This window comes from Seriola aureovittata, chromosome 14, assembly GCF_021018895.1.
Source record: "Seriola aureovittata isolate HTS-2021-v1 ecotype China chromosome 14, ASM2101889v1, whole genome shotgun sequence".
Lineage (NCBI taxonomy): Eukaryota > Metazoa > Chordata > Actinopteri > Carangiformes > Carangidae > Seriola > Seriola aureovittata.
This window is the reverse complement of record NC_079377.1, coordinates 21,299,013-21,324,012: the sequence shown is the minus strand read 5'-3', so window position 1 is coordinate 21,324,012 and position 25,000 is coordinate 21,299,013. Positions and strand designations below refer to the sequence as shown.

The 25,000-nt window shown below is 43.4% G+C and overlaps 1 protein-coding gene across 1 annotated transcript; it reads right to left on the bottom strand.

Annotated features, from left to right (window-relative positions):
- Window positions 1–677: 677 nt before the first annotated feature.
- LOC130181369 (sprouty-related, EVH1 domain-containing protein 2-like) lies at window positions 678–24,427 on the bottom strand. The gene is made up of 6 exons (XM_056395537.1): window positions 23,839–24,427; window positions 11,904–12,096; window positions 11,627–11,795; window positions 10,811–10,875; window positions 4,849–5,007; window positions 678–4,641 (listed from the first exon to the last, which is right to left on the bottom strand). Exons 1-6 carry the CDS (start codon window positions 23,862–23,864, stop codon window positions 3,856–3,858), a joined length of 1,398 nt encoding a protein of 465 aa, XP_056251512.1. The 5' UTR covers window positions 23,865–24,427; the 3' UTR covers window positions 678–3,855.
- Between the last annotated feature and the right edge of the window lie 573 nt (window positions 24,428–25,000).

The following is a 25,000-nucleotide window of genomic DNA, read 5'->3' as shown; positions in this document are numbered from 1 at the left end:
TACTGAATGACCAGGTTATTCCATCAATGGATTTTTTCTTCCCTGATGGCACGGGCATATTCCAAGATGACAATGCCAGGATTCATCGGGCTCAAATTGTGAAAGAGTGGTTCAGGGAACATGAGACATCATTTTCACACATGGATTGGCCACCACAGAGTCCAGACTTTAAACCCATTGAGAATCTTTGGGATGTGCTGGAGAAGGCTTTGCGCAGCGGTCAGACTCTACCATCATCAATGCAAGATCTTGGTGAAAAATTAATGCAACACTGGATGGAAATAAATCTTGTGACATTGCAGAAGCTTATCGAAACAATGCCACAGCGAATGCGTGCTGTAATCAAAGCTAAAGGCGGTCCAACGAAATATTAGAGTGTGTGAACTTTTTTTTTTGGTGGCGACTTTTTTTTTGGCCAGGCAGTGTAACTCCTGCCAAGAAACTACGATTGGCAGCAGAGAAAACTTACAATTAACCCCTTTTAATGAACTTAAATCTGATCGGATGCACTGATAGAAAACTAAAATGGGAGGAACATAGGGGTAAATGATGATGCACACAGGAGAGGATCTGTGGTTTGTAACAGAAGAAACATGCACAGGCCTTTCTTGCTTTACAGTAGATATTTATGAGGAAATCGCTTCAATCCAAGAGTGAAATCAAGCAGCAGACTCGAATGTGGTTTCACTGTTTTCTCTCATTTTATTGGAGGCGGAAGGTAAGACACACATTTCACTTTAGTTTTCTCACAGACCTGGCCACCCTTCAGTATCTACAAAGTACTTCCTGTTCCTTCTCGAAAGCAAGAGCTACATCCATCGTACATGTTAGAAACAGTTATTTTAAAAAAACAAAATAGAAATAAAAATGTACAACATACACTTGATATATATAATATAATTTTTGCTCTTTTTTTTTACAGAGGTAAAAATACTAAGCGTAAAAAAATGGGTCTAATTCAATACAGGGAGTCATTTCTTAAATTTTTTTCAATTTAAAGACAAGGAGATACAGAAGATGCGTTCAGGCACTTGTAAATGGCTCTGACGTGTGAAAACACACTCAAACACCAGATGAGACAGAGACAAAAGATTAAATGCTCACACACACACACACACACACACTCTTTCCAATCTGATTGGCCCTGTCCCTGATACATCACATCATCGAAGGATCTGATTATACTGGCTAGGTGTTAGTTTATGATAGCATATTCAGCTGATCCCAGTAGCTTTGGATCAAGGAGCAGGAGAGGGGAAAAGGATGTGGCATAAACACACACACACGCACACACACACACACACACACACACACACACACACCCCAAGGACATACAAACTGGTACACAGGACAGGATGTATGAAACAGACACAACCAGGGAAGGAAAAAGGACATCCTCAGGCATTCTGTATTTCAACTACAGTAAGTGACATTTCCTTGGCAAAACAATCAGGGATGGATGTTTGTCTCCAGGACTTCAGCTGTTTTCTGGACTCCTGTTCTTTTCCAAAGGGACTCTGCTGATGTGCTGCTTCTTTTTATTGATTTATTTATTTTATTTTTCGAAAAGCTTATTGTGTTCCTGGTCACATCCCCGATGCCGTGATTGGCCGGCTGCGATGTCACTCAAACAGCAGGTGACACAGCAAGGACAGCGTTTTTTTGGCCTCCAATGCCTGAGTTTGTACATCAACACATCCACTACAATCCTGAATGAACAGGCTGTCGAACCGTTTCATTCTTGTTTAATTTGAGCTGTTGTCAAACATCTGACGTTACTCCCTCTGGGGGGGGGGGCGCGATGTACTAAATCTGGCATGGAGGGAAAAAAAATGCTCTAGTACGGAGGAGAATAGTGCGCACCAGTCACATGTAACTGTGGTTTCAGCAAGTTATTACTCATGTTTATCTCCCATTTACAATAAAATATTTTGGCCTTAAAGGAATAGTTTGAGAGTTCGATAAGAGCCCGGCAGCCAAGAGAAGATTAGCTTAGCTTAGCTTAGCATAACGGCTAGCCTGGCTCTGTAAGAATGAGTAAACAAACCAAAAAACGCCTCTTAAGCTCATTTGTATCTCGTTTGGACAATTTCTTACCAGTCACTGTAACGAACCTCACGTAACACCACAACTTGTTATTTTTATGTGGATAAAACAAATGCGATATAATGCGTTAATTAGTGAGGTTTAGAGGTGCTGCTAGGTGGACAGAGCTAGGCTAGCTGCTTCCTTCCGTTTACAGTGTTTATGCTAAGCTAAGCAACCCACTTCCTGGCTCTAGGTTAGCTTCGTATTTAATGCACACAGACGTGAGCGCTATCAATCTTCTCTACTACTACTAATTCTAATAAGTGTCAAACTATTCCTTTAACAACATGAGAATAACATATAGTTATCTTTGCTCAATATAGGAGATATGGTGATGGTTTTAAACTTGGACTTTGCTGTTCCACATGTGACTGGTTGGGCTCTGTTGGAGCGCTGGGCTTCAGGAGGGGAGCTGATTGTACATCGCAGGCAAACTGGAGTCCATAGTTTACACACTTGATGAGAACCATTTTAAAGAGTTCCTTTTCATTACAAAAATAGCTTAAACCAAGTGTCTAGGAGTATATGGTGAGGCTGATTGCTTGGAGCCATAACTATGCTCACGCTTTTTTATTATAGCAGACATCTTCAGAGGGGTGAAGTTTGGAGCCAGGCTCCAAATTTTTAAGGCATAACAGGCACCAATTTTAACGGTATCTTCGAATGATCTCTCAGTCCTCGGTGTGACACGGACTGCTGGCTGAGGTTCTGCAAAGAATGAGGAAATCAGAGCCTTAAAATCTCACTCTGCTTCAAGTGTATGTTAAGTAAAATGAGCCAAAAAGCACTACTGTAATTCTAAGACTGGATAGGGTTCCTGGTTTAGGTAATTGTTTAGGCACTGTTTGAAATAACGTGAAAGGAGCGGGGAGACGGTCGCTAGAGTGTTGTAGCATGATTTGAGAAACCGTCTCTTTCAGTGAGTCAAATCTCAACCCAGCACCCTTTTGCTGGTAGATCAATTCAGTGAGAAAATAAATAGGATAAAAACACGAATCTTTGGGATATTAGAAGATTAAGATGAGTACCACGTTTGTTTCAGTGAACAAAGAAGATGTTGATGGTGGAGAGCTATGTAGACTATATACATGAGCTTTACTATAAGCTGCAGTACAGACAACAAAAAGGCCTCGGCGCACATTGTAAGCATTCACATACACCGTCCACACGCACACGCACACACACACACACACACACACACACACACACACACACACACACATACACTCGCGCACACATAAAGAGGTGTAGTGTCTGATCTTTCTTGTAGCTGGAGTTGAGCTGAGCGGGCCTGATATTGGAATAGAATATAAACAAAATGGCCACGCGTACATCAAAGGAGAGAAAAAAAAAAAGAGAACAAAGAAACAATTCAAGTTCTTTGACGCCGAGTCAGTGTACAAAGTATAAAGTACCTGCATATGTGATACATGACATATAGGTCAGCTATAAAAAAGGCCCCCTGAAAAAGAGTGCTCTCTCACTAGAAACAGAGCATGAAATGGCCATGTGAAGAGGTGAGAGAACTGTCTGCCGTAAGGGGGAGCTTATCTTCCCAGGCCGTTCAGAAAATGCACCAACTGTTTTTTTTTTTTTGGCTTATTTCAGTGTCTGGAATTTGTAGAGAAACCCAGAGGAACCAAGGCAAGAGAGCGAGCAGCCATGACCACTTGTCCTCTCTGTACTTCCCCATCCTTCCCTTTCCCTGTGCTTGCGTTGGGTTTAGGTTTTTATCGTTTCCTCTGAGAGGTTTCCAAGCACGCCGGCTCAGCTCAGGGCCTTGTGTCGGCCTCCGCAGCAGCCGCATGTGAGCCCCGCCCGATGGCAAGCGTGGAGAGGCGGATAGAGGCAGAGGCAGGGCGCCACCAGAGATAAGCCGAGCAGGGCTAACCAACGTGTGCCGAGTCGGCCTCCCCCGCTGCCCTCACCCCCGTCACATGAGCAGGGGTCCGAGTAGTCCCCCTCTGGGTCAGACATGCAGTGGTAGAGCATGGTGTCTGCCAGCCACATGCAGCTGACCCGCCGGATGCACGCCCGCACAGGGTCCGGGGCATCCTGGCACCGGCCTCTCCGGTTGTCGGAGATGTAAAAGGCCTCGCCGCAGTGCTCGCACTGTGCACGCTCCATCCCGTCCTCCTTCCGCCCCTTCCCGCCATTGGTGGATGGGGAGGAGCTCGGAAGGAAAGAGCGGGGCTGGCTGGAGACCACAGAGGAGAAGCCATGGCGATACGAGCCGCTATGGCCCTTATTGGTCAAGGGTCCGAGGGCGGGGTCAGAGTCTGAGGGCGACAGGGCCGGTGCCAATGGGTAGGTGTAGTCGTGCTTCTGTGCCTCCGTCTTGGCAAAGTGGACGTAGGACTCAGAGTCGTCCATTTGGATGAACTTGTCCCGCACAGTGGCGTGGCGGTAGTCCTCGTAGCCCCTGAGCCAGGGGCGATCCGACTGGCGGCCATGGTGATGCTCTGTGGTTCGCTCCCAGCTGCGCTCCCGTGGGTTGATACGGACGATTTCCTCGTCCTCCTGGAAAGTGACATGGCGGGGAAGCCGAGACGGCTGGAGAGGAAAACAGAATAAAACTTTAACACTGTTTGTTCAGGAGCAATAAACGAGAAAAAATGATAATATCATAGTGAAAACTGTTTCAGAAAAATGTTTGGTATAAATGAAAAGCCTGAAAAAATTCAAATTTATTCTGAACAAATATTTTCAGAATAAAGGTAATTCTCTGTAATGGTTTCAAAATCATTTTGGAAAGAGCACCTGGTCCAAGAAGTAGTGGTCTGAGAGCCGGTAGGGGTCGTGGAGGTCATGGCGATGTCCCATCACGCACTTGTGCCTCTGCGGAAGGGGCGAGGACTCGAGCGGCTGCAGAGAGCTCTCCAGCTTCTGGGAGGAGTTGGATGAGCTGTCTGTGGTGTTCTGAAGGGGACAAACAAACACAGGATGTGGGCTGAAAGCTGCGCTCTGATTGGGTACACCAAACAAATAATTAGTGTGAGAGGACGCCATGATTGGACAAACAAAAACAGGAAGCATCGGTGCAGCTCTGATCGAGAAAACAGGAAGTGTGAGCTCTGTTTTTCAAGCCACTTGATCCACATTTGGATCATTGTGTGTCTGAGTTTAACTTTTAATAACAACATCTGCCATAAAACATCTGCAGCAGCCACATAATGTAGTAACCATCAGACCTAAGACTTAAGTCAGGCTTAGGGTTAAAATTAAACTGGCCACCTACATAAGTGGACAGAATGTGTTGCCTATGGTGATCCCATTTATTTATAACATTTCCAGTTAATAAGGTTACCATGGTGACGCAGGTGTCGAGTGATGTCAATGCAGCTGACATCTGGAAAGGCTGGTTATCGAACAAGTCAAGTAGTTATTGTTTGCTGTGATGGAATATGCAGTTGAACCTCATGTGAACGATATTTAGTCCGTCCTCACGTAGGGGGTGGACAAAATATAACAAACACCTCAGTCTTTCACAATAAAAGTCAGTTTTTTCTGACCAACGGGCTGAAACCCAAAAATATTAAATTTCCAATGGACATAAAACAGAAAACAATAAATCAGAGAAGCTGAACAAAGGGAATATTTGGTGTTTTTGTTTGATAAATTACTTTACCGATAAATCAATGACAATAAAGATGTTTCATGCTTCAGATAAAGGTGGTGGAACGGCTTTATATTAGGAAGCCTGCAGTCTGAAAACACAGTTTTATGCAGTATCACCTTTTTTGGCCTCTCCCCCCCGAGTCTTCTCTCCCTCCTTTTCATTCTCTTCCCTCCCCCATCAACCTGTCCTCCTTCCTTCAATCTCACTTTCGACACATTCCACCTTTCTTTGTGTGTGTGTGTGTGTGTTTGTGTGTGTGTGTGTGTGTGTGTGTGTGTGCGTGTGCATGTGTGAACAGTATCCTGTCCCCTTTCCGTTAAAGGCTGTCAGGGCTCTACTCCAACTCAAACCTTGGCCAGACACTAGACAGTCGGACCGCCGCTGTGTAGCGCTCAGACAGACAGATTTCAGACAGGCACGCTGGGGGTCAGACACTGTGGGGTGTCGCGGCGTGCCAGCTGATAGGCAGGTCGGGACTTCTGCTGTCTTGTCGTGTCATCTCGGTAATGTGTGTGTGTGTATATGGATGAGATAGTCGAGATGAGTGTCACCGCTGGAGAAAGGGGCGCAGGTGCATGTGTGAGAGAAGCAGAGCTGGCTGTTTCTAAAGGACAGCAATGAGTTGATTTCCTTTAACAGTTATATGCAAAAGCTCTGCTGTGCTCACAATGTCTTTCCTGACTCAGTTATGGTTTGTTGCATTGAGAAAGAAAAGTTATGCTTTGTTTTTTATCTTGCTTTGAGAACCATATGGCGAGTCAACAGAGTCATAGAAACTTGTATCGATGGTCAACAAGTTTGTCTGCCAAAGAAAAGTTGGCTGAATTTTACGCGGTCAGCCTTTGCCAGCAACTCGCAGCAGCTAAGAGACTTCTGTGCTCCCCTTTTGTCTGTGCTGATGTGATTTCATTTCATGAGGAAAAAAACTAAACAAAAACAATTCCACCTGACAAGCATAAAACAGATGAGAGGCTTAATTCCAGCTACTCAAATATCCCCAGATAAAAACAAGGGTGTAGCTCAGCTGGAGCAGGTTGGTTAATAATGGTACGGCTGGTGGATTGAATTCTTATTTGAAAATCTATCAAAGAGACGAATGTTTGACCCAAGTGTTGTGCCGATCCGTTAAGATTCATCATCTGGGGATCATGAATGTCTGTACAAACTTTTTAGCCAATTCACTCAGTCAGAGATATTTTAGTCTGGAATAAAGTGGTGGACCGACCAACTGACACGCTGCCATCCTTCAAAGTCACTTCAATCAAAAAAAAACCTCTAATCTAACAAAACAATGCTCCTATCTGGTCAATGGGAAGCTCTGCCCATACTAAACTGCTCTACATGAATCTAGCCTGCAATCAATCCTGGAAGAACCATATTTCTTGCAGTGTAAACATGGGTCATTGTCAGGTGACACATCACCCCTGGAAATCCTCGCAAACTATTCACCGCATGTGCCAATATATGGCACTCCAACGAGTCTAAAACCAATACTATGAATTATTTGCCAGTTATATGACCCAGATCTAGTGTGTGTGTGTGTGTGTGTGTGTGTGTGTGTGTATGTGTCTGTCTGTCTGCTGAAGCTATCCCTATTATATCCTGCTCCCCACATGGAAACCACCATGCTGAGAATTTCCCCCAGCTTTCTTACAAAGCCCTCAGAGCAGCCGGCCAAAAATAACATAAAATGCTGCCTCCGCTCCTGGCCCCGCCCCCCTGGAGAAGACATTACCGGGGAGGAGGAGCTGATACGGTTTAAAACCAGTCCGACTCTGGCCTCCACGGCTGCAACTAATTCAAAACACAGACCAGACTTTCTGCTGCGAACTCAAACAGCACGAGAGGACTCAGAGACAGAGAGGAGTTGAGGGGGAGAGTTTATATTTCGGGACATCCTCTCTATATATTTTGGCCCAAGGCTGGACAGAGGGCATTTCAAGTTATTTTCTGACACAAAACATGTCCCGACTCAAAGCTCGGGAGGATTCATCCTTCAACAGGCCCGTCTCGCTCTCCTGGGATGAGCCCAGAATTGCTTCAATAGCTTTTCGCTCCCCCTGTTGTGAATGAGCCAAAATAGAGGCAGAGAAAGGAGACGTGCTGAAGGGAGGAACAGAGGAAGGGTTGGGTTAAGTTTAGGTTTGGCGAATGAGGAATAATTTAGGGAAGTATGTCCATCCTAGCTCTCCTCCCTCCAACCTCCACCCCATGTCCCCCCGAAGGCTGTAAATCTGCTACAGCATTTCCCTCTGTCCACGACTGCCCGTCTTGAAAACTCTGCCGCCATTGCTAACTTTAGGAAAAGGTCGTTAACGCAGGCTGGGAGGAAATCAAGCGGCGGCACTGAACCCATCACTGTATCACATGGTTATTATTGTGATTTTAGTGTCATAGTTGTTAAATTTCAGTCTGGTAGTTATTCACAAGACAACATGTGGCTGCTGGGTTTCGTCTCGTATGAAACTTTGCTTTCCCAAATACTACTCAGTACTAGTAGCAGGAGTCTGTGACCGTCAGATAGAAGACAGCTGAAATGCTAAGACAAACACACGCAGACAAAATGGACCTCATCTGCCAAAAATGCAAAATCAGGCAGTAACTACTCATGTCCACATTCAGTCATAAATCCAGAGGGGTTCGGACACACTGAGCCAACAGGCGCGGCGTTGTTCAGTTGCCATTGAGAGCTTGTTGCCGACCATCGGTAGCATGTGCGCGGTTTAGCATGTTATAACTGCGACATGTTATAACCGCGACGAAGGCAGTTTGTGAAAAAGTACAGTTCTGTACGAGCCTAAATGTGAGACGCTTACCAGTGTCTTTAAAACTCTACTGAGCCTGACTGATTCGAGCAAACTCAACCTGTGACTGTATTTGTCCTTTTTTGACTGTTAGCTCTGTAGGCTAATGCAACATTGGCTACTCTTCCAATCTTCCCACTGGGCATTGTGAAACTGTTGCAACACATGATAACTCGTATGGAAGGATGATACAACCAAAGAAGAAGAAAATTGGTGGACTAGATATAATTATGTTTTTTGGATTACAAACACAGACTGCAGGCTGGTTATTACTCTCGTGCAGGTGCATAATGTATGTGCATGGCTGCTGGCTGTTAGCTGTAATCTTTGTGGTGTGTTCAAGTGCATATTTTTAAAAAAGCAGGCATGAGGCAACACAGAAATACTTGTTCTTGGTGTGTTGGGGCCATTAGAGCTCATATACTAAACAAGGTGAGCCATGTTGCTTTCTGTGCAACAATACTCAGGCATTGTCTTGGATTTGTCTCACTGAAAGCTTCTACTTTCCTGAAAACCTGATGCTCCATTTCAGGGATTGCTCCACCCTCTGACAGCGCTGTAGCCCCCCCCCCCCCCCCCCCCCATGTGTTTGTATGCGTCTCTGTGGTGGCTGTACACTCCCAGCAGAGCACCTATTAGTCTTGGCCCTTACAGACAGCTCAAGTCAAAGATGAACCACGAGGCACTTCCTCTCGTAAATCACCAGCCCTGCACTAAGCTGGGAAACAGCTGCTTGCTGCTAGTTTGGTGTCTGCTCTCTTTTTCAACTGGGAGGGTGGTGGGGGAGGGGGAGGGGACGGGGAGGGGGTCACCAGGAGAGAGGGAGGTGGTGGAATACAGGAAGTGACCTTGTGACCTTGCCTGCTGTCCCTGGTGTCAGGCTACAGGGTTGGGGGAGGGGGTCCTCCTTGCTAACTTAAGGTGGAGAGGCCATGACACACAAACAACACACACACACTTCTCGTACTGCAGCAGGTATGTATGACAGGGAGGGGATCCTGAGCTGAAATACTTTCTGCTTGATGGATGAAACAAAGTCAGTTTTGAGATGTTTTGAATGCAGACGGCTCCTTTGGGATTTTGTCTGATTGGTGTCTCAGTCTGTGCTGGAGCCACGGTTCACTCCAGGCCCTAAAACTTCCATTTCAGTGCAGCAGGTTGGAGATGTTGAACAAGTACTGGTATAAACTGAGCCACAGTCCGACTACAGCCTGCAGCAGTCAACATTCAGTGGCAGGGTACTGCACTGGTGGGGGCGTGTTGGTTAAGGTACCGGGGTGACATGAAATCTGATCCAGGGAGTCCAGCCGGAGTAATAGATTCATGTGTTTAAAGACACCAAAACACACAGGATTTTACAACTCTAGAACGTTATCGCAGCGGCAACTGTTTTATCTTTAGTCAACACAACTGAAAGGTAAACAGCAGAAATACTCTGTTCTCTTGGAAAGTAATCTTGCAGGAATGTGCAGATGACGTTAGGTTGCATTGCTGCAAAACCTCAAGCCAAGTTCTTCTTTTTTCGCCTGTCAACCCCACATTGTTCTGCCGCAGCCCTCTGCATTGGATTCCAGCTTTTGCCTGAAAGCACCGTCATCAGATGAAGCGTATTTCTTCTGTTTACGCCATGATCGCCATGACGGAATATAACCTCCCAGAGCAGTCGAGTTCTTACTCACAGTATTATAAATGCCTGCAGTGGTTTGTGTCTGAAAAGCCCTCACACACACGGATCTGTTAACCCGCCTTCTTAACACACGGCTTTTTTCAGTCTGATTTCCCACAAACACTGGAGGCAAAGCAGAATACCATTTACTGTAAGGTGAACCTTGAAATAACATCCTGGATCTGCCCACCGCCACTCAGGACTCAAGAAAAATTCCCAATCTGAGGAAATTGAGGAGATTTCAGCTTTATGCTCATGTCCTCTGACGCACAGGAGTGACATCCTGGAGACAACCAGTCATGCTTATTTTGCTTCCCTCGGGAGGCACAGAGTTGTTTTAAGCTTCAGCTCAACTGTGTAAAACAGCATCAAAGAAGATTGAGGAAAAGCTAATTATCGCCATCAACAGATTTCAGTCCCCTACGAGATAATTTTAATGATTCTTCTGGACGTGAATGAGAAAAGCATTACTCTGAAAATTATTTTGTCCTGTGTGTCATACAACAGTTCATGCCAATGTCCCTTTTCCTGGATATTTTACCCTGATGCCTTATTTTGTGATAAGACACAGATGGGTCTCTACAACCTATACTTCCAACTATGATACTACATGAACATAGGGAACATGCTTACGGTAAAGACGTCGTCGTCACCCAGCTCGCCCTCGTTCTGGAGTGCTGTCGAGGAGGTTGTGGAGCCTGAAGAGAGGGAAGCAGGAGCACATCTTGATTCTGGAGGATCAAACTTTTTTACTGGATGATGTGTTCATGAGGTAAACCCTGGCGCTCATCCACTGACAGATACGACTTTGTGGGCGAATTAGCAGAAGTCATGGAGATATTGCAGTGATGCGGGAGCATCTGTGTGTCCTATCTGTCATCACTCAGGTGAAATAAACCCTACTTAAGTTTAAAGCTGAAATTATTCCTTCATGCATCTATAAACTCAGTCTCTAATTAACTTTCAGTGAAGCTGCTGAGGAAATCTTCACATGAAAATTTCTGCTTTCAAACAGAATGCAAGTTGTACTCATGCAATTAAGCTGTAACCCACAACATGTGATGGCAAAACATCCTACAGCTGATGATAGCTGCTAACTCTCTGGTTCAAAACCAAATTTTGGGAAAGAGATTTCAAAGCTGTTGTATTTGAATCTGCTGATGCTCAGTGTCAACACCATAATGCTTTAAACTTCTCTGCCTTGATCATTTGTTAATTAGTTGGATGTTCTCATTTTTATGTGCAACATATCTCTTCACGTAAAACTCCTTCAATATGAACATTTGAAAAGACTTGCACAATGCTTTAGTCGCAGCCAGGACCTCATGACACCGTGTTAACCCCTAGGTCGACTGCATCCGGTCCAGTGGGACCTTGTTATCCCTGACAGCTCACGGATCTATAACCTGACAGTGTGTCCGTGGAGAGCCACACTGCAGCACATCGTACCTTCAGCCAGGTCCTCGATTGCTTTCCGTACCCCCCTGTCGAAAGCCCTGGCGTCAGCTGGACTCTGGAAGGACAGGCCACACCTCCTGTCCTCCACCTTCCAATGATGAAATGTGGGCGTTGCTATGGTGTACACCAGATCCTTCCTCAGTGGACAGTCCAGGATCACCTGTTTGTCCAGCAAGTATCAGTCAGTCACAACGGGGACACTTTCCATCTCTTATCCTTAGATGAGCTTTGATATACTTTAGTTCATCGCTGTGTGTGTGTGTTTTACCTGTTTATCCCGTAGCCGCTCACCACGGATGAGGAACTGGGAGCTGCTGGAGGCCGGGACGGGCGCCAACTCTGGCGGCAGGAGGCGGCAAACGCCCACCCTGCTCAGAGCTCCCCCGTCCTGGGCCAGCCAGCCGCCACTCGAGTCGTCCCGCGTCATCACCACCGCTTTCACACGCACGATGTAGCTGTCACTGGATAGAGAGAGAAACAGAGAGGAGTCATTGTTAGACAGCAGTGTAAATATAATATATATATATATATACACGACGGGGCTGAAACATTTTGAGAACACTTGTCAGTGTAGTAAAGCCTCTGGAACACAGTTGAAATCCAGGTTAATGTTTTTATCCGTTTTTGTAGCTGGTGTTAATTCTTGGGATTAAAACCATGAATTTGCACGTACAAACATCCATCCATCAATTTTCTTCCGCTCCTCCGGGGTCGGGTCACAAACATGGTATGATAAATGTATAAAAATCCAAAGCACATCAAAGGAGGCAAAATGCAAAAAATAAAAAAGACAAGAAAATGCTTTGAGCTCTCAGACAGCACGAGAGAGGCCACCCCATGGGAGTGTGAAAATGTGTGTTCAAGGCTTGGAACAAATATTTTCTATGCAACACAAGAAACTCTTCCTTGGGCAGCAGCGACAATTTCATCCTGGCGTCAGCTGGTGAAAATGGACAATCCTGTGAACTCAAAACTTGTCTTCCATTTTTCTGGCTAGAGTCAAAGTGTTTGTTAATGTCGCTGCAGTTTATTTTAGACCTGGATTCACACATTGGCAGAATGTTTGAGGGCGTCCCAAGTCACGACTCTGCCTGGTCCGGGGTGTGCTGAGGTGGGAGGTGTTGCACCGGGACAAGTCAGCACACAAACACACACTCTCTCAAACTTTAATGTACATGTAGCTTTGTGTTGTATTCTTCGAGTAGGGACGATCACTGAATTAATCGATTACTTCACCACCAGAAAACGAATCGATGACAATTCTGACAACCGTTTTGAAGCCTATTTCTATTTCAGCAAATCACATGTATTTAATAAACGTGGCCAACTAATAATCATGAGACAGGATGAGTCACAATCTACATGGTTTAGCACCTCGGCTAAACATTCTCCTGGGTTAACCCTGTGATTACATGCAAGAATTATTAGCAGGTCAGATAACCTAGTGGTTACATACCGTATAATCCCTGCCAGGGACCCTCTCTCTCTTTCACCATATTTTTTAACCTCTACTTATTCTGGCAGTTTCACTGAGAGGCAACCTCTCTTTAACAGGAGCGTCCTGATCACATTCACTCACTTACACACATTCACAGCTGCCCACTACAATCACAGTCTGTTAGCCTGTTGCCATTCGTCAATCAGTTATTTGTGTAAAGAAAATTAATGTCAGCCGGTCTGGCTGTTCTAATTATTAATCTCTTATAATGAAAATTAAGGTTGTTTGCAGCTCTGTTCTTCCAACTACACACCAGTTGAGTGTACATGCAACTGTGGATTGGACACACGTAGACAGATAATACTGATACTGATTAGTCTACGGAGCAGCACAAAACAATACTCGACACCAACTCCCTCTGCAGACACAGTGCAGTGGTGGTAAAACACAAGACATTCTCAGGCATTAGAATGACAGCCACCATCCTCACAGGGACACAGGGAACACAGTCACAAGCCACATGAATGATCTGACAATAACAGGATGTATTTCACCAGTGCATGTGTGTGTGTGTGTATGTGTGTGTGTGTGTGTGTGTGTGTGTGGGATGAAGAGGGAAAGAGAAACATAGAAAGAGAGGGAGGGAGGGAGGCAGAGTTGGAGTGAATGAGAGAGGTGTTGTTATATAATTAGCTTACAGACAGTCCCAGGGATTTGATGTACGTACACACACACACACACACACACACACACACACACACACACACACACACACACACACACAAGTGGCAAAACTGGTTCACCAGCTCCCACCCACACACATTCATAAAACTGACTGAATGACAGACTGACTGACTGGGTGACGGCAGACATACAGCCCGTACAGAAAAGCAACCACAGGTTAACCCACAAGATTTGTGCTGCTCGTGTACACACACACACACACACACACACACACAGACACACACACACACAGACACACACACACACACACACCCACACACACCCATGCACTTAAAATAAATGATGCTGTGAACTCACTTCATGAAATTACACTTTTCCATTCAGATGTTAAAGGGATATTAAAGACACATTAGCCAAGAAATTAGATTAAATGTAGACATTAAAGATTTGAGATTGACCTAAAAACAAAAACTAGAACAATACAATTGTTATTACAGTTGTTCGTAAGCAGATATGTTTCATTTGTTGTGCCAAACCACAATGAGGAGGTGGTAAATAGTCATTTAGGTTCGACTTTGCCACGTGGGAAACTTGAATAGCAGCAAAGGAAATAATAGAATTTAAAAACAGAAATGTGAGGTAGTTTATTAATTAAGTTTATTATTCATATTTCCATTATTTCAAGATCTTCGAGCCAGCTAGCAAACTAGCTTAGCTTACAGCTCCAGTCGCTAATGAGAGGCTAAGTTAATATGTTACACTGGCACAATAACTGGGGTTGAAATAGTTGTTTAATGTCGTTATGCAAGATTTCTCTGGGTGTGCTTCCATTCGAGATAACAATGCAAATATGCCAATTTTGCATTTTTGGTATTGGTTCCAAAACATTTGCATAATGGAAACAACCAGTGAACCAAAAAAGGATTTAAGCGTATGCTTGAACAGGTAAACTACCTAATGCTAAAAACTGGTGCTAGTTACGCAGATGACTTACCCTCATTAAAATAAACTGCCGAACCGGGTGTATTTTGTGTTTGGATAATATTGGTGCTGATCAGGTTATGCTAACCTTTTACGTTTATGTGACAACAAATAACAGATATTATATTCATACAGGAAGTCATAGTTTATACGTAGGTTTTGTGTAGATGAATATGCTACATTTTGTAAATCATGCTAGCAATGTGGTGGCTGAATTAACTTGGATAGTAGCTGCCAAACATAATTATTTTGCGATGTATACTCAGGTTTTTTATGAGGTGGATGGGAACAAGCCTATAGAGGGTGACAAAATGCAGAAACTTTTAATTTAAGCTTCAATTTTACCACATTATTTCTGAAGCACAGAAAAATGTTAAGCTTGAAAGTCTCTACTGCAGCTTTTATATTAAAGCACCACAGCAGTTCAACATGACTCAAACACATGTACGACACATACACAAACAAAACCACACATCCAGGCCACTCACATACAGAAATAACACCGAATTCTGGACTATATAAGCACATGTGCTTTAAGATACACGATACCAGCTATCAGCTCTCTGAGATGAACTTGTCACATTTTGGGATGTCTTGTGACCCGTGTTTAGAGCCCCGTCTGCCGACAGGCCCTGTAATCTGTGGCTGGAACACACAGACAGCCACAACCAGCAGCAACGTGCTACTTTAATACACTGGGGAGTGACCACACATTCTGGCATAAATACACACAGACACACACATAGGCTACAGTACATTTGGGAACTGTGAATCTAAATCTGTCCACACGAATGTTGCACGAGGTACTGATGCTGAAAAAGGACTGTGACGCCTGCTTAAAGAAAAGGTGGTTTATAATCTATTTATAATTCACATACACAATCTTTATATTTATACACCATTATGGTTGCCTAAAATTTGACCAAATGAGTTATGAGTGTTATGTTTTAGGCTGCAAACATGTTTCAAAGTCTCTTTTAGGTGGGATACGGATGTAAAGTGTTGTGTAAAAAGTTGAGTGATGACTCAGTGTAGAAGAAAGATAGATGGGGAACTCAACACCGCACTGATAAGGAAAGAGCAAGTAATTCGTGTATCACATCCTCTTTTAATTTAATGACTTCACGAACAAGCTGGTCAAAGGTGCAGGGTGTGTCTGGCTTCTACTTCTTAAAAGACGCCGTACACTGGCGCCTCTGGCCAAACTTTTTGCACATCCAACAATGCGTTACGCCCTGTTGGTAGTCAATGTCTTGTGAATGGTTTTTTTTTTAAGCCACATTTCTGGTTTACAGCTTCAACTTCCTCCCACTGTGACTTACATGATCCTCCAGCTAGTGTAGGTGTCATTCAGTTCCATAACAGAAAGTAAGAAGTACACACAGAGGCGGTGTTGATGTGGCTAATATGATAACAAACTGTTACACATCCAGCAGACACAGAGCTACATTAGCTTTCATTTTGGCAAATGCTAAGTTAATATTCACTCCCCTTGTAGCTCTGTTTTGGTCTCCACCAACTCTTGACCATAAAAGACTAGAAGCTCTGTTGGACTAAGGAGAAATCAGGTGATAATTCACTGTGGCTCTTATAACTATGAGCGACCTCTTTTTCTGTGTGAATCTAGACAAAAATGTAAGTAAACAGCTACTGTGCAGTGGAACTAAACTTGCATCTGTCGTATTAGCTCAAATTAGCCAACTGAACCTATGCTCTTTAACCGAGGTACAAACATCTTTATCACACATTATCTTGTAACAAAGGTCTCCTTGGTTCCTGTGTTTCATACAATTATTGCTGTGCTTGACTTTATGTACTAACTTTATTTCTATGCCTGGTCCACACACCTTGCAAACAAGTCTGTATCATAATCAGGAAATGAGCTGTGGGTGGAGTACACACCTGTAGATTCCCTGCCAAGACACATTAGTTGACCGTCAATGAACTCTTAAGTTCCATGTGTTCATTTTGTTTACCTTGTTACCTGCCATGTCAACATTGATATTCTGTCCGTATTTACTATCAAAACAACATGAAATTGTGGCTGAAATAAATAGTCATTTAAATACAGAACTATCAACAGATTAGCCGGATCTTGCAAATACCTGACGTGGTCTGTGTGTCACAATTTTGCAATAAAACAGTAAAGGGGGCTGGGAAGCGGCCTGGTTATCAGGTCTGGAATCCAGCTCATGTGTCACAGATAAAAGGGTCACTGAGGGCAGCCCAGCCATGTGTGATAAGGGCGGCTATACTTCCTCTGATAAGGAATGACTGGCCGCACCTCTGCCTGATCAACAGAACCACACACACACACACACCCGCAGAGGGTCCGCCTCTCCCTGGAGCTCCACACACACAGCACATGCCCTGTCTGCAGTGATCAGGAAGTGACTGAAAGGTGCTTCATAATCATGACTATTTCACTATTGGTTTGTAGGTTGGCACTGAATGCTGACAGTGTTTCCCAGAGACAAACAGCTTCTTAAATATTGTTTATCAGGTCAAAATACCAACCAGGTGCCAGCTCCAGCTGCTCAACTGTGAAGATTTTGCAAATTTTGTCAGTTTCACTTCATTGTTAATTTACCATCTGAGGGTTTTTTGAATATTGTTCAGACTAAGAGTAACCATGTGGTGAGCTCAGCCAACTTCATCTTTTGACCTTTTGCTGACTGTAAAATAAATACCTGGATGGATTTAAGGTTGATATCATAGTGTATTGGGGTGCTAGGGAAGAACAAAGAGGAGAAACTAATCAGAATTGTGGGAAAAATGTGGGATAGTATCATAATTTAAACTCTTCATGTCAAACAAAGTACTAGAAATAAGTAGATTTCCATAAAGTAAAGTGGTTTATGTAAATGCAATGTTTTTTTAGTTCCATAAAACAAAAGGAATTAGATAGTAACAATGTTGTAAAGATTTGTTTTGTAAATATCAATGTGAGAATGTAAAAGAGAGACAGAGACAGAGAGGTGGGGTGAAGTGAGTTCATTCACAACTATTGACATTGGAGGCTCCTGAGGGTAAGTTTGATTGGCTTTCTGTCAATCAGCTGTAGTTATATGAAGCGCTCACATGTCTGGGCAGCACAAGACTGCTGTTGTTAGTGACTGCGGGTGTGTCCGTTGACATGACAGAGAGGTCACCAATTTGCAGAGGAGCGTTAATGGATAACATCCCACAGCCAACTGACCAATCACAGAGTGAGTTCAGGCCTATTCATGATTATTAATCTCTTCAGGAGCAAAATAGTGTCGCTGCAGTCAGTCGTTTTGAAAAGGATGAAAAGATCCTGTCACAGACAGATTGTTCTCAAGTCTACACTATAGAAAAACGTACTAAACAAAACCGATTTCAAATGAGGAGCAAAGCAAAGCCTCAAATTACATTAAAAAAGGGTTAGGTTAGTAAGTATTATTTGTGCAGCATTATTGGCCTGTATGGGCATAGACATCGGGATACTGAGATATTTTTGGTACAAAAACAACCATGTGCAAAGAGGTGAATTATGTTGCATCTCCACCATGACATCCAACAGCCTGCGACTGCACTCCAAGAGGAAGCCATCATCCCCAGGTGACTCTGCAGCCCCTCCATCTCTATTGAGGTGGAAACCGAAATGAAAATAAGCTGATTGTTTCTAAACCTCTTATGGGCGAGTGAAAAGCCAACCAAGACCCTCTGTAATGCCTCATATCTTCTTATGTTAGACTTACAGCGTTGGGTCAAACGGAAGTGACTGGGGAGGGGTGGGGGGTTTCCAATGCTCTCTGCATCGGCATCTGTGATCGATGCCCACCACAAAGTCAACCTCAGCGTGTTTGATCACATAGACTTCGTTTACATAAACTGTCAGATGTCAAAGGTTTATCTTGTAATTGGGCGGTCTGTAGTCCAGCTCCAGGGCACCGAACCAACTTAAAACGATTTGCATAATGAACACTAGGAAGTCTGCTCTCTTAGGGCTTCCCTTGTCTAAATATGCCGATATATTTACCACTACACATGATGGGCTGCAATGTTTCCTGATGCTATTTATGGTTAGCTTTAAATAGCCTGTAGTCTTTCCCTATTATGTGTTGTTGGAATAGATTTAAAGATGAAAAGATAAAGTTCCAGAGACGCTTTATATTAAATTAAACGCTGCCAGTAAATTTGATAGTGGGGAAACTTAACCTTTAAGTGTGGGTGAAATCACCAAAGATCTGAAACTAAGTGACTAAACATAAACCAGACTGACTTGTATGTTACACAAATAGATAAACAATATCTTTAGCCTACGGAAAATAAAATAGTTTCAGATACTGTTCGCAGATACTGTTAGCCAAGTCATCACTCACAAAGTTGAACAAGATGACTTCTCAAATATGTCTGATAAAATGATCACCTTTCCTTTAAACGTAATATAATGAGTAAAAAGGGAATTGGTGGGAGTTGACCTGAACTAGAGAAGCTACAGACATATCAGAAAGGGTAATCAACTGAATCAACAGTCTACATAAGCCAATATATATTACATGCGCACAAAATGTACTGTACATGTTGACTTAAGTCAATCGTCCAGGTAGTACTCTGTCAGACTGAGTATAAAGCTGAACTTGATGGTGAAGAAGTGAAAGTTCACACAGTTCATTTACTGAAGAGCTGAAGAGAATGAGAGTCTTCGGTAACCAGCCCAGTGGACTGTTGTATGCTTGGTGTGACAAGGGAAAAACACACTGAGTGAAGTGAATGAAAACTCAAGCTATTATAATCTTGGTCATCCAGTCAGCTGATGAGCAGAGATTAGTAAAAAAACAGGCAAACAATCCGGGTCCATTGTTTGGTCTCCAGATATAAACAACTCAGGCCATTATATAAAGGCTCCGGATAGCAACCAGTGATGAGCTTCTCTGTAAAACACAGGAAACACTGTGAACAAGGATCTGTTCCACATGATGCGTGTGTGTGTGTGTGTGTGTGTGTGTGTTTGTCTGTGTGTAGGAGGAGTACAGAGAGAAAGAGAGAAAAAAAATGCCAAGGGTCTGTGAAGGAAGTTCATTTGTGGACATGAAGCATGTGTCCATATTCTCTTTGTTTGTGTGCGTACATTTTATGTTTGTGTGGCTGCGTGTGATATGTCTGTTATTAGCACCATATGTCATGTTAATTATCTGTGGTTATACATGATGTATCCACTCTATTGTCTCTGAAATTTTATCATTACTGGTAAAGCACGGTGTCTATCTCCTTTTAACTTATTTGAAAAACATGGTATAAAAGAGAGGTAAAGCTCCCCAAGACCTTCCTCCCACACTCTCTTGCTTTTACAGTGTATGCAAACACTACAGATAAAACACAAGTTAGCTAGTCACAAATAGAGTTAGACAGCAGATAACCTGTCAGCAGCAGACCAAAACAACAACAGGAAATGGCAGTCCTTCCTCACAGAAGAGACAGTCGGAAAAAAACCTGTTTTGCTCTTAATGCAATCAGTCTTTTCACATACAATTACAACTACCAGATAAATGCAACACAACCACGTCCTGGATTGCTTTTGTGGGAAATGTAGGAAATCCCTCAAGCAAAATAAGAGACATGGCCAGTTGAGGGAAAGTGGGTACAAAAGCAAAATAACTTTCAACATACACCTAGTTTCATACAAGTATCAGAGGTATCTAAGGGAAAATTTCTCCTTTAACAAAGTGTTAAAAATCTCTTTTCCACAGTATCTAGAATTTATTACAAGATATTCTGCCAATTATGCATTGTTTAGGCTGAGCTTGAACTTTTCCACTGTCCCGAAATTCCACACCTGTCAGGTTTATTATAGTCTCATTATCAAATGCTGCTAACGTAGAAAATTATACGTGTGAGGAACAGAACAGTCCTGCTGAGGGAACATGCAGACCTGCTAACTCTTCACTGCTGTGTGTGCCAGTTGATGAGTGCTTTTTGTTCAGGGATGGATTATATTTCGTTGCTACGTTGACCTTAGCTGAATGTCACCGGGCATCTCCTGTCCGATACTGACTGTGCACATGCTGACCCTGCAGCACCACACACCAGATCAATACATCCTCTGCTCGTGCTTTGGCTCTGCAGGGTGTGTGTACGTGTGTGTGCGAGAGAGATCGTGTGCTTCTATAAAAGGTAATAAATGTCCTCAGAAGGACAGGGCAGAGAGGCACATCCTCTGCACTGAGGACATGATGGCTAAGTTATGGTTTAGTTTAGGATATATAGTCAAAAAAAAAAAGATCCTCACAAACAGAACTCTGTGTGTCTGTAATCATATTGCCAACTGATTGTAAACTGACTGTAAATTCTGACTGTTTCATTGAGCTGGTGAGGCATTCGACTCCATAGTATGCGTCATTAGATAAAAGGTTCACTAAAGGTAAATTGAAGACATACAATAGGAAAGTGAGAGATGTAGTTATGTATCTAACCTGTGACACAGGCTACATAATCGGAAGAAAAGCTACAATGCTGCACCTTATAACATGACACAAAGTGTATAAAGGTGTGTCTTTTATTTCCTGACCCTGCCTTAATCCCATAACAGGTTTATATTACTGATAAGAAAACCACAACAGACAAACTCATAGATGACTGCACAATGATTATTTCCTTTCCAGTAATAAGACAATAAATGAGTTATATGCTGTTGAATACTGTAACGTACAAAGTGAAAAACAATAAGCTAACCTACCTTGACCATTGTGTACCACTGCAACTAAATTAAATTCAAACGTTATGTGAAATGTTCTTTTAACATTACAAAATTATTATGACATATCAGTTCAATAAGCCTTTAAATACTCTTTTGCTTAGCAATATCCTATTGTTTTAGCTGTTAGCTAGCCTAGCTAGGTCATATGGGACAGAAGCCAGCAGGCCAAAGATAGATGATTCTATTAAATGCATTAATTTGAATTTAATAATAATTAAACCTTATCAATAAGCCATTAATAATACATTATAGTTATAAATGTTAATATGCTGTTTATAAATGGTGTCCCTTTCCTGAAGGTGAGTGGTCAAACACAGTGTGGTCTCACTAATGAATTCATCAGCTAGCTAAAAAAGCTCTCTTTTTTGCATGTGTTTTGCGGGTCACCACATATAGCTGCTCTAAAAAGTATTAGTGAATGATTATCCAGTTATAGAGCCATTAATAATAGCTATTAACCTCTTCTCCCCAGTCTTGTAAACTATATCATGGATAAAAAGCTTTTATTTTGCTAATGAAAATGGACAAGTTTTAGTTCTATTTTTAGTTTTTGAACACGTCCTGGGCGTGGTCCAATTTGCACGTCGCACTGCCAGAAAATAACTGCACGTCATCACCATGGAAACGCTTTCTCGGCCGGAAATGGAGGACAATTTAAAATTCATGGTTCACACAAAACTGTTGTTTTTTTTAAAAAATTATTATATAAATGTATAAATATGTGACTTAGAACAAGACCATAAAGATACAGCGACCAGCAGTGGTGAATACAGGAAATATTTATACTGTTTCAGAAGGCACCAGACAGAAAAGCGTGAATTAAGGTCAGTTGTAACATCCAGTCTTCTGCATGGTTGCAGCTAGTGCCCCTCATGCTATCACAAACTGTGGGAAGGTTAGTTTGCGGTTCCCTTTTTTTTTTTTTTTTTTTTTTTTTTGCCTGTGTCTGTCCGTGGGACCGGGGACAGACACACGGACTCTGTGTACGCTGGCTTCGTAGAGCCGAGTACGGCCAGCAGGCATGAATGGGGACGCGCTGAAGGTTAGAGGGCTTTTATGAATGAGCCGGCGTCACGCCACCGCAGCGCAAACATCCCCTCCGGTGCCCTTCGCCCTTCCACCCCCGCCGACAGAGACCTGCGAGGCAGGCATTCCTACCGAGCACAGCCCCGTGCAGTCTGACAGAGAAGTTGTGGATATAAATTAATGAAGTTATATATTTTTTTTTTTTTTTAAAAAGGGGGCAAACTGAGACCTAATTTACATAGGGTAGTTCTGGCGTGCCTGTTCACATTTTCATTTGAGCCTTAAAGCGATTGATTTTGGCAGAAGCTCGCCTGGATATCTACACTGGAAAACTATTAGTGTTTAAAGCTCCGGTGGTCTATTCGTGTTTGTTTTTAACTACAATCGCTCTGACACCTGTCCTGCATTAAATGAAACTCAAGATTAATCTACAGTTCCTTCTCGGCACAGCTAATTTTAAGCTTCAAGCGCTCCCATTTGGGCCTATCGGTGCCATATAAACAGGTCTGTGGGCCTACATATTGTACGGCTATATTAGCTACATTTCGCAAGACGCAACAGCACGATCTCCCGAGTCAGACAGTCAGACAGAACCGGGCAGATACGAGTTTATGAGGCTCGGCTCACAGAGAAACAGACCCGTATGTTTTTTCAGGGCAAGCCGTCGTTTACAATCGGTATTTTTTATGAATGGAGCGCGGCAGGCTATGCAAATGAGGGCGATTGAGAAAGAGATGGCGGATGAGGCATATCGGATATCTCATATCCTGTGAGACTTCCCCCTTCGGTTGGAAGCAAACACACAGATGTGGCCAAATAACGAAGCGAAAATTGCCTCTGTCAACGCCGTCGGGTTTTTCTTTTTCTTTTTCACTGAACAACGCACAAACAAGAGGTGTGTGAACTCGCTGCTGTTTGTGTATTTATAAAAGGTGTAACTTCGGGGCGTGTTTGAGTTTCTAAGTTACACTGCAACAGGGCCTGCTCCCTCGCTTCAGATCCTTTCAGAAAATGTTTCCGATCCACCCACGCTTATTCCCCTCCTCCTCCTACTCCTCTTCTTTCTCTCTCTGCCTTCTCGTCTACACCAAGGTGGGGGCCCTCAGAAACCCTCTTCCACAGCACTGTCAATGCATTGCTTCACAGCAGCATTAAGCATTAAGCATTAAATCCCATCGAGTGAATAAAATAAATAAATAAATAAGCAAAACATTCATGAAAACCAGCTTCGTGCGGAGAGTTTTAGGCTGCACATTCCACCAAGTTGCCCCAGTCATATGCAACTTGTAGGCACTGGCAGAAGCGAAAAAAGGAGAGAGACGGATAGGGAAATCTTTAAGGCACAGTACTTACTCGTTTGGGTGTGTTTCTTCTATCATTTTCTCGTTTCACCTCAGGTATTGTACCACGGCGGTTGCATACTTTTCGCTCGTCATTCTTTCACCGCGGCTCCTCCGATTCTGTCTCCAATTCCGCATAAATCCCCCCTGCGCCTTTGTGCGAGTGTCGGCTCTTTGGTTTGCCTACGACTGGCTGTACCTCCGTCTTCTTTTCCTCACTTTCCCCCCCCGGAGCCACCCAGTTTCTCCTGGATCGCAAATGCCCCTTTTTCTATAACTTTAATAGCACCATCGCCTTCTGTAGGTAATGTAGCCTATACAGACAATTTAGAGCCGAATCCAGCTCTTCTCTTCGCCCCCCCCCCTCCCCAAACACACTCACTCACACACACACACACACACACACACTCACACACACGCACACACACACGGGCACACAGGGCACACACTCCGATTTTAAGTCCTAAGGCGCATGTTTTCACCGACGACTCCGGTTCCAGTTGTGCGTAAAAAGCGCGTCGTCGCTGTTGTTACCGAGGGGTGGCCCCGCTAGAGCCCCATCTCTCTCTACTCCATGTTGGATTGCAGGCAGGCGAGCAGCTCCAACGACGCCGGGGGAGGGAGGAGGGAGAGAGAGGGAAAGGGGGAGGAGGAGGAGGGAGGGGTGGGAGGGAAGGGAAGGGGAGGGGGGTGCAGGGCGGAAGCGGTGACGTCGGTCTACATTTTGGTGGAGGGCCCACGATGGCTGCAAGCCATAAGGGCCCTTGATAAATGACCCCCTCCCTTTTTTTCCCTTCCCCGGATCCTTGATTTCAAATCCGGACATGTCACCTTTGTTCTCATATAAAAATCCGACAAGTTCCTATTGGAATAGACTTTTATACTTATTCCATAGGAAATTACTTGCTCACTTAAAACTTAGCACGTTAGGCAGATTATGAATTATGTTACTACAGGTATATATGTCATTGAGAATAGCAGAGGCATGCTGTAATAATAATAATAATAATAACAATAATAATGCGTGTCTCTTGGAATTTTGCTCATTAAAAAGTATAGATTTAATTATTTTAAAATGTGCATTTGATTGACTGAGAAAAGAGCAAGTTTAAGTCTTCATAAACTCCAACAGCATGTCTGACGAAAATTAAAAGATTAAAGGGGTTTTGTGGTTA

Excerpts from the sequence above, each read along its gene's own strand:
- LOC130181369 (XM_056395537.1), bottom strand. The coding sequence starts at position 23,864 with ATGATAGAAGAAACACACCCAAACGA. Across the intron at positions 12,097-23,838 it reads GAAGAAACACACCCAAACGA|TGACAGCTACATCGTGCGTG; the intron begins GTAAGTACTGTG and ends CTCTCTATCCAG. Across the intron at positions 4,642-4,848 it reads ACCACTACTTCTTGGACCAG|CCGTCTCGGCTTCCCCGCCA; the intron begins GTGCTCTTTCCA and ends TTTCCTCTCCAG.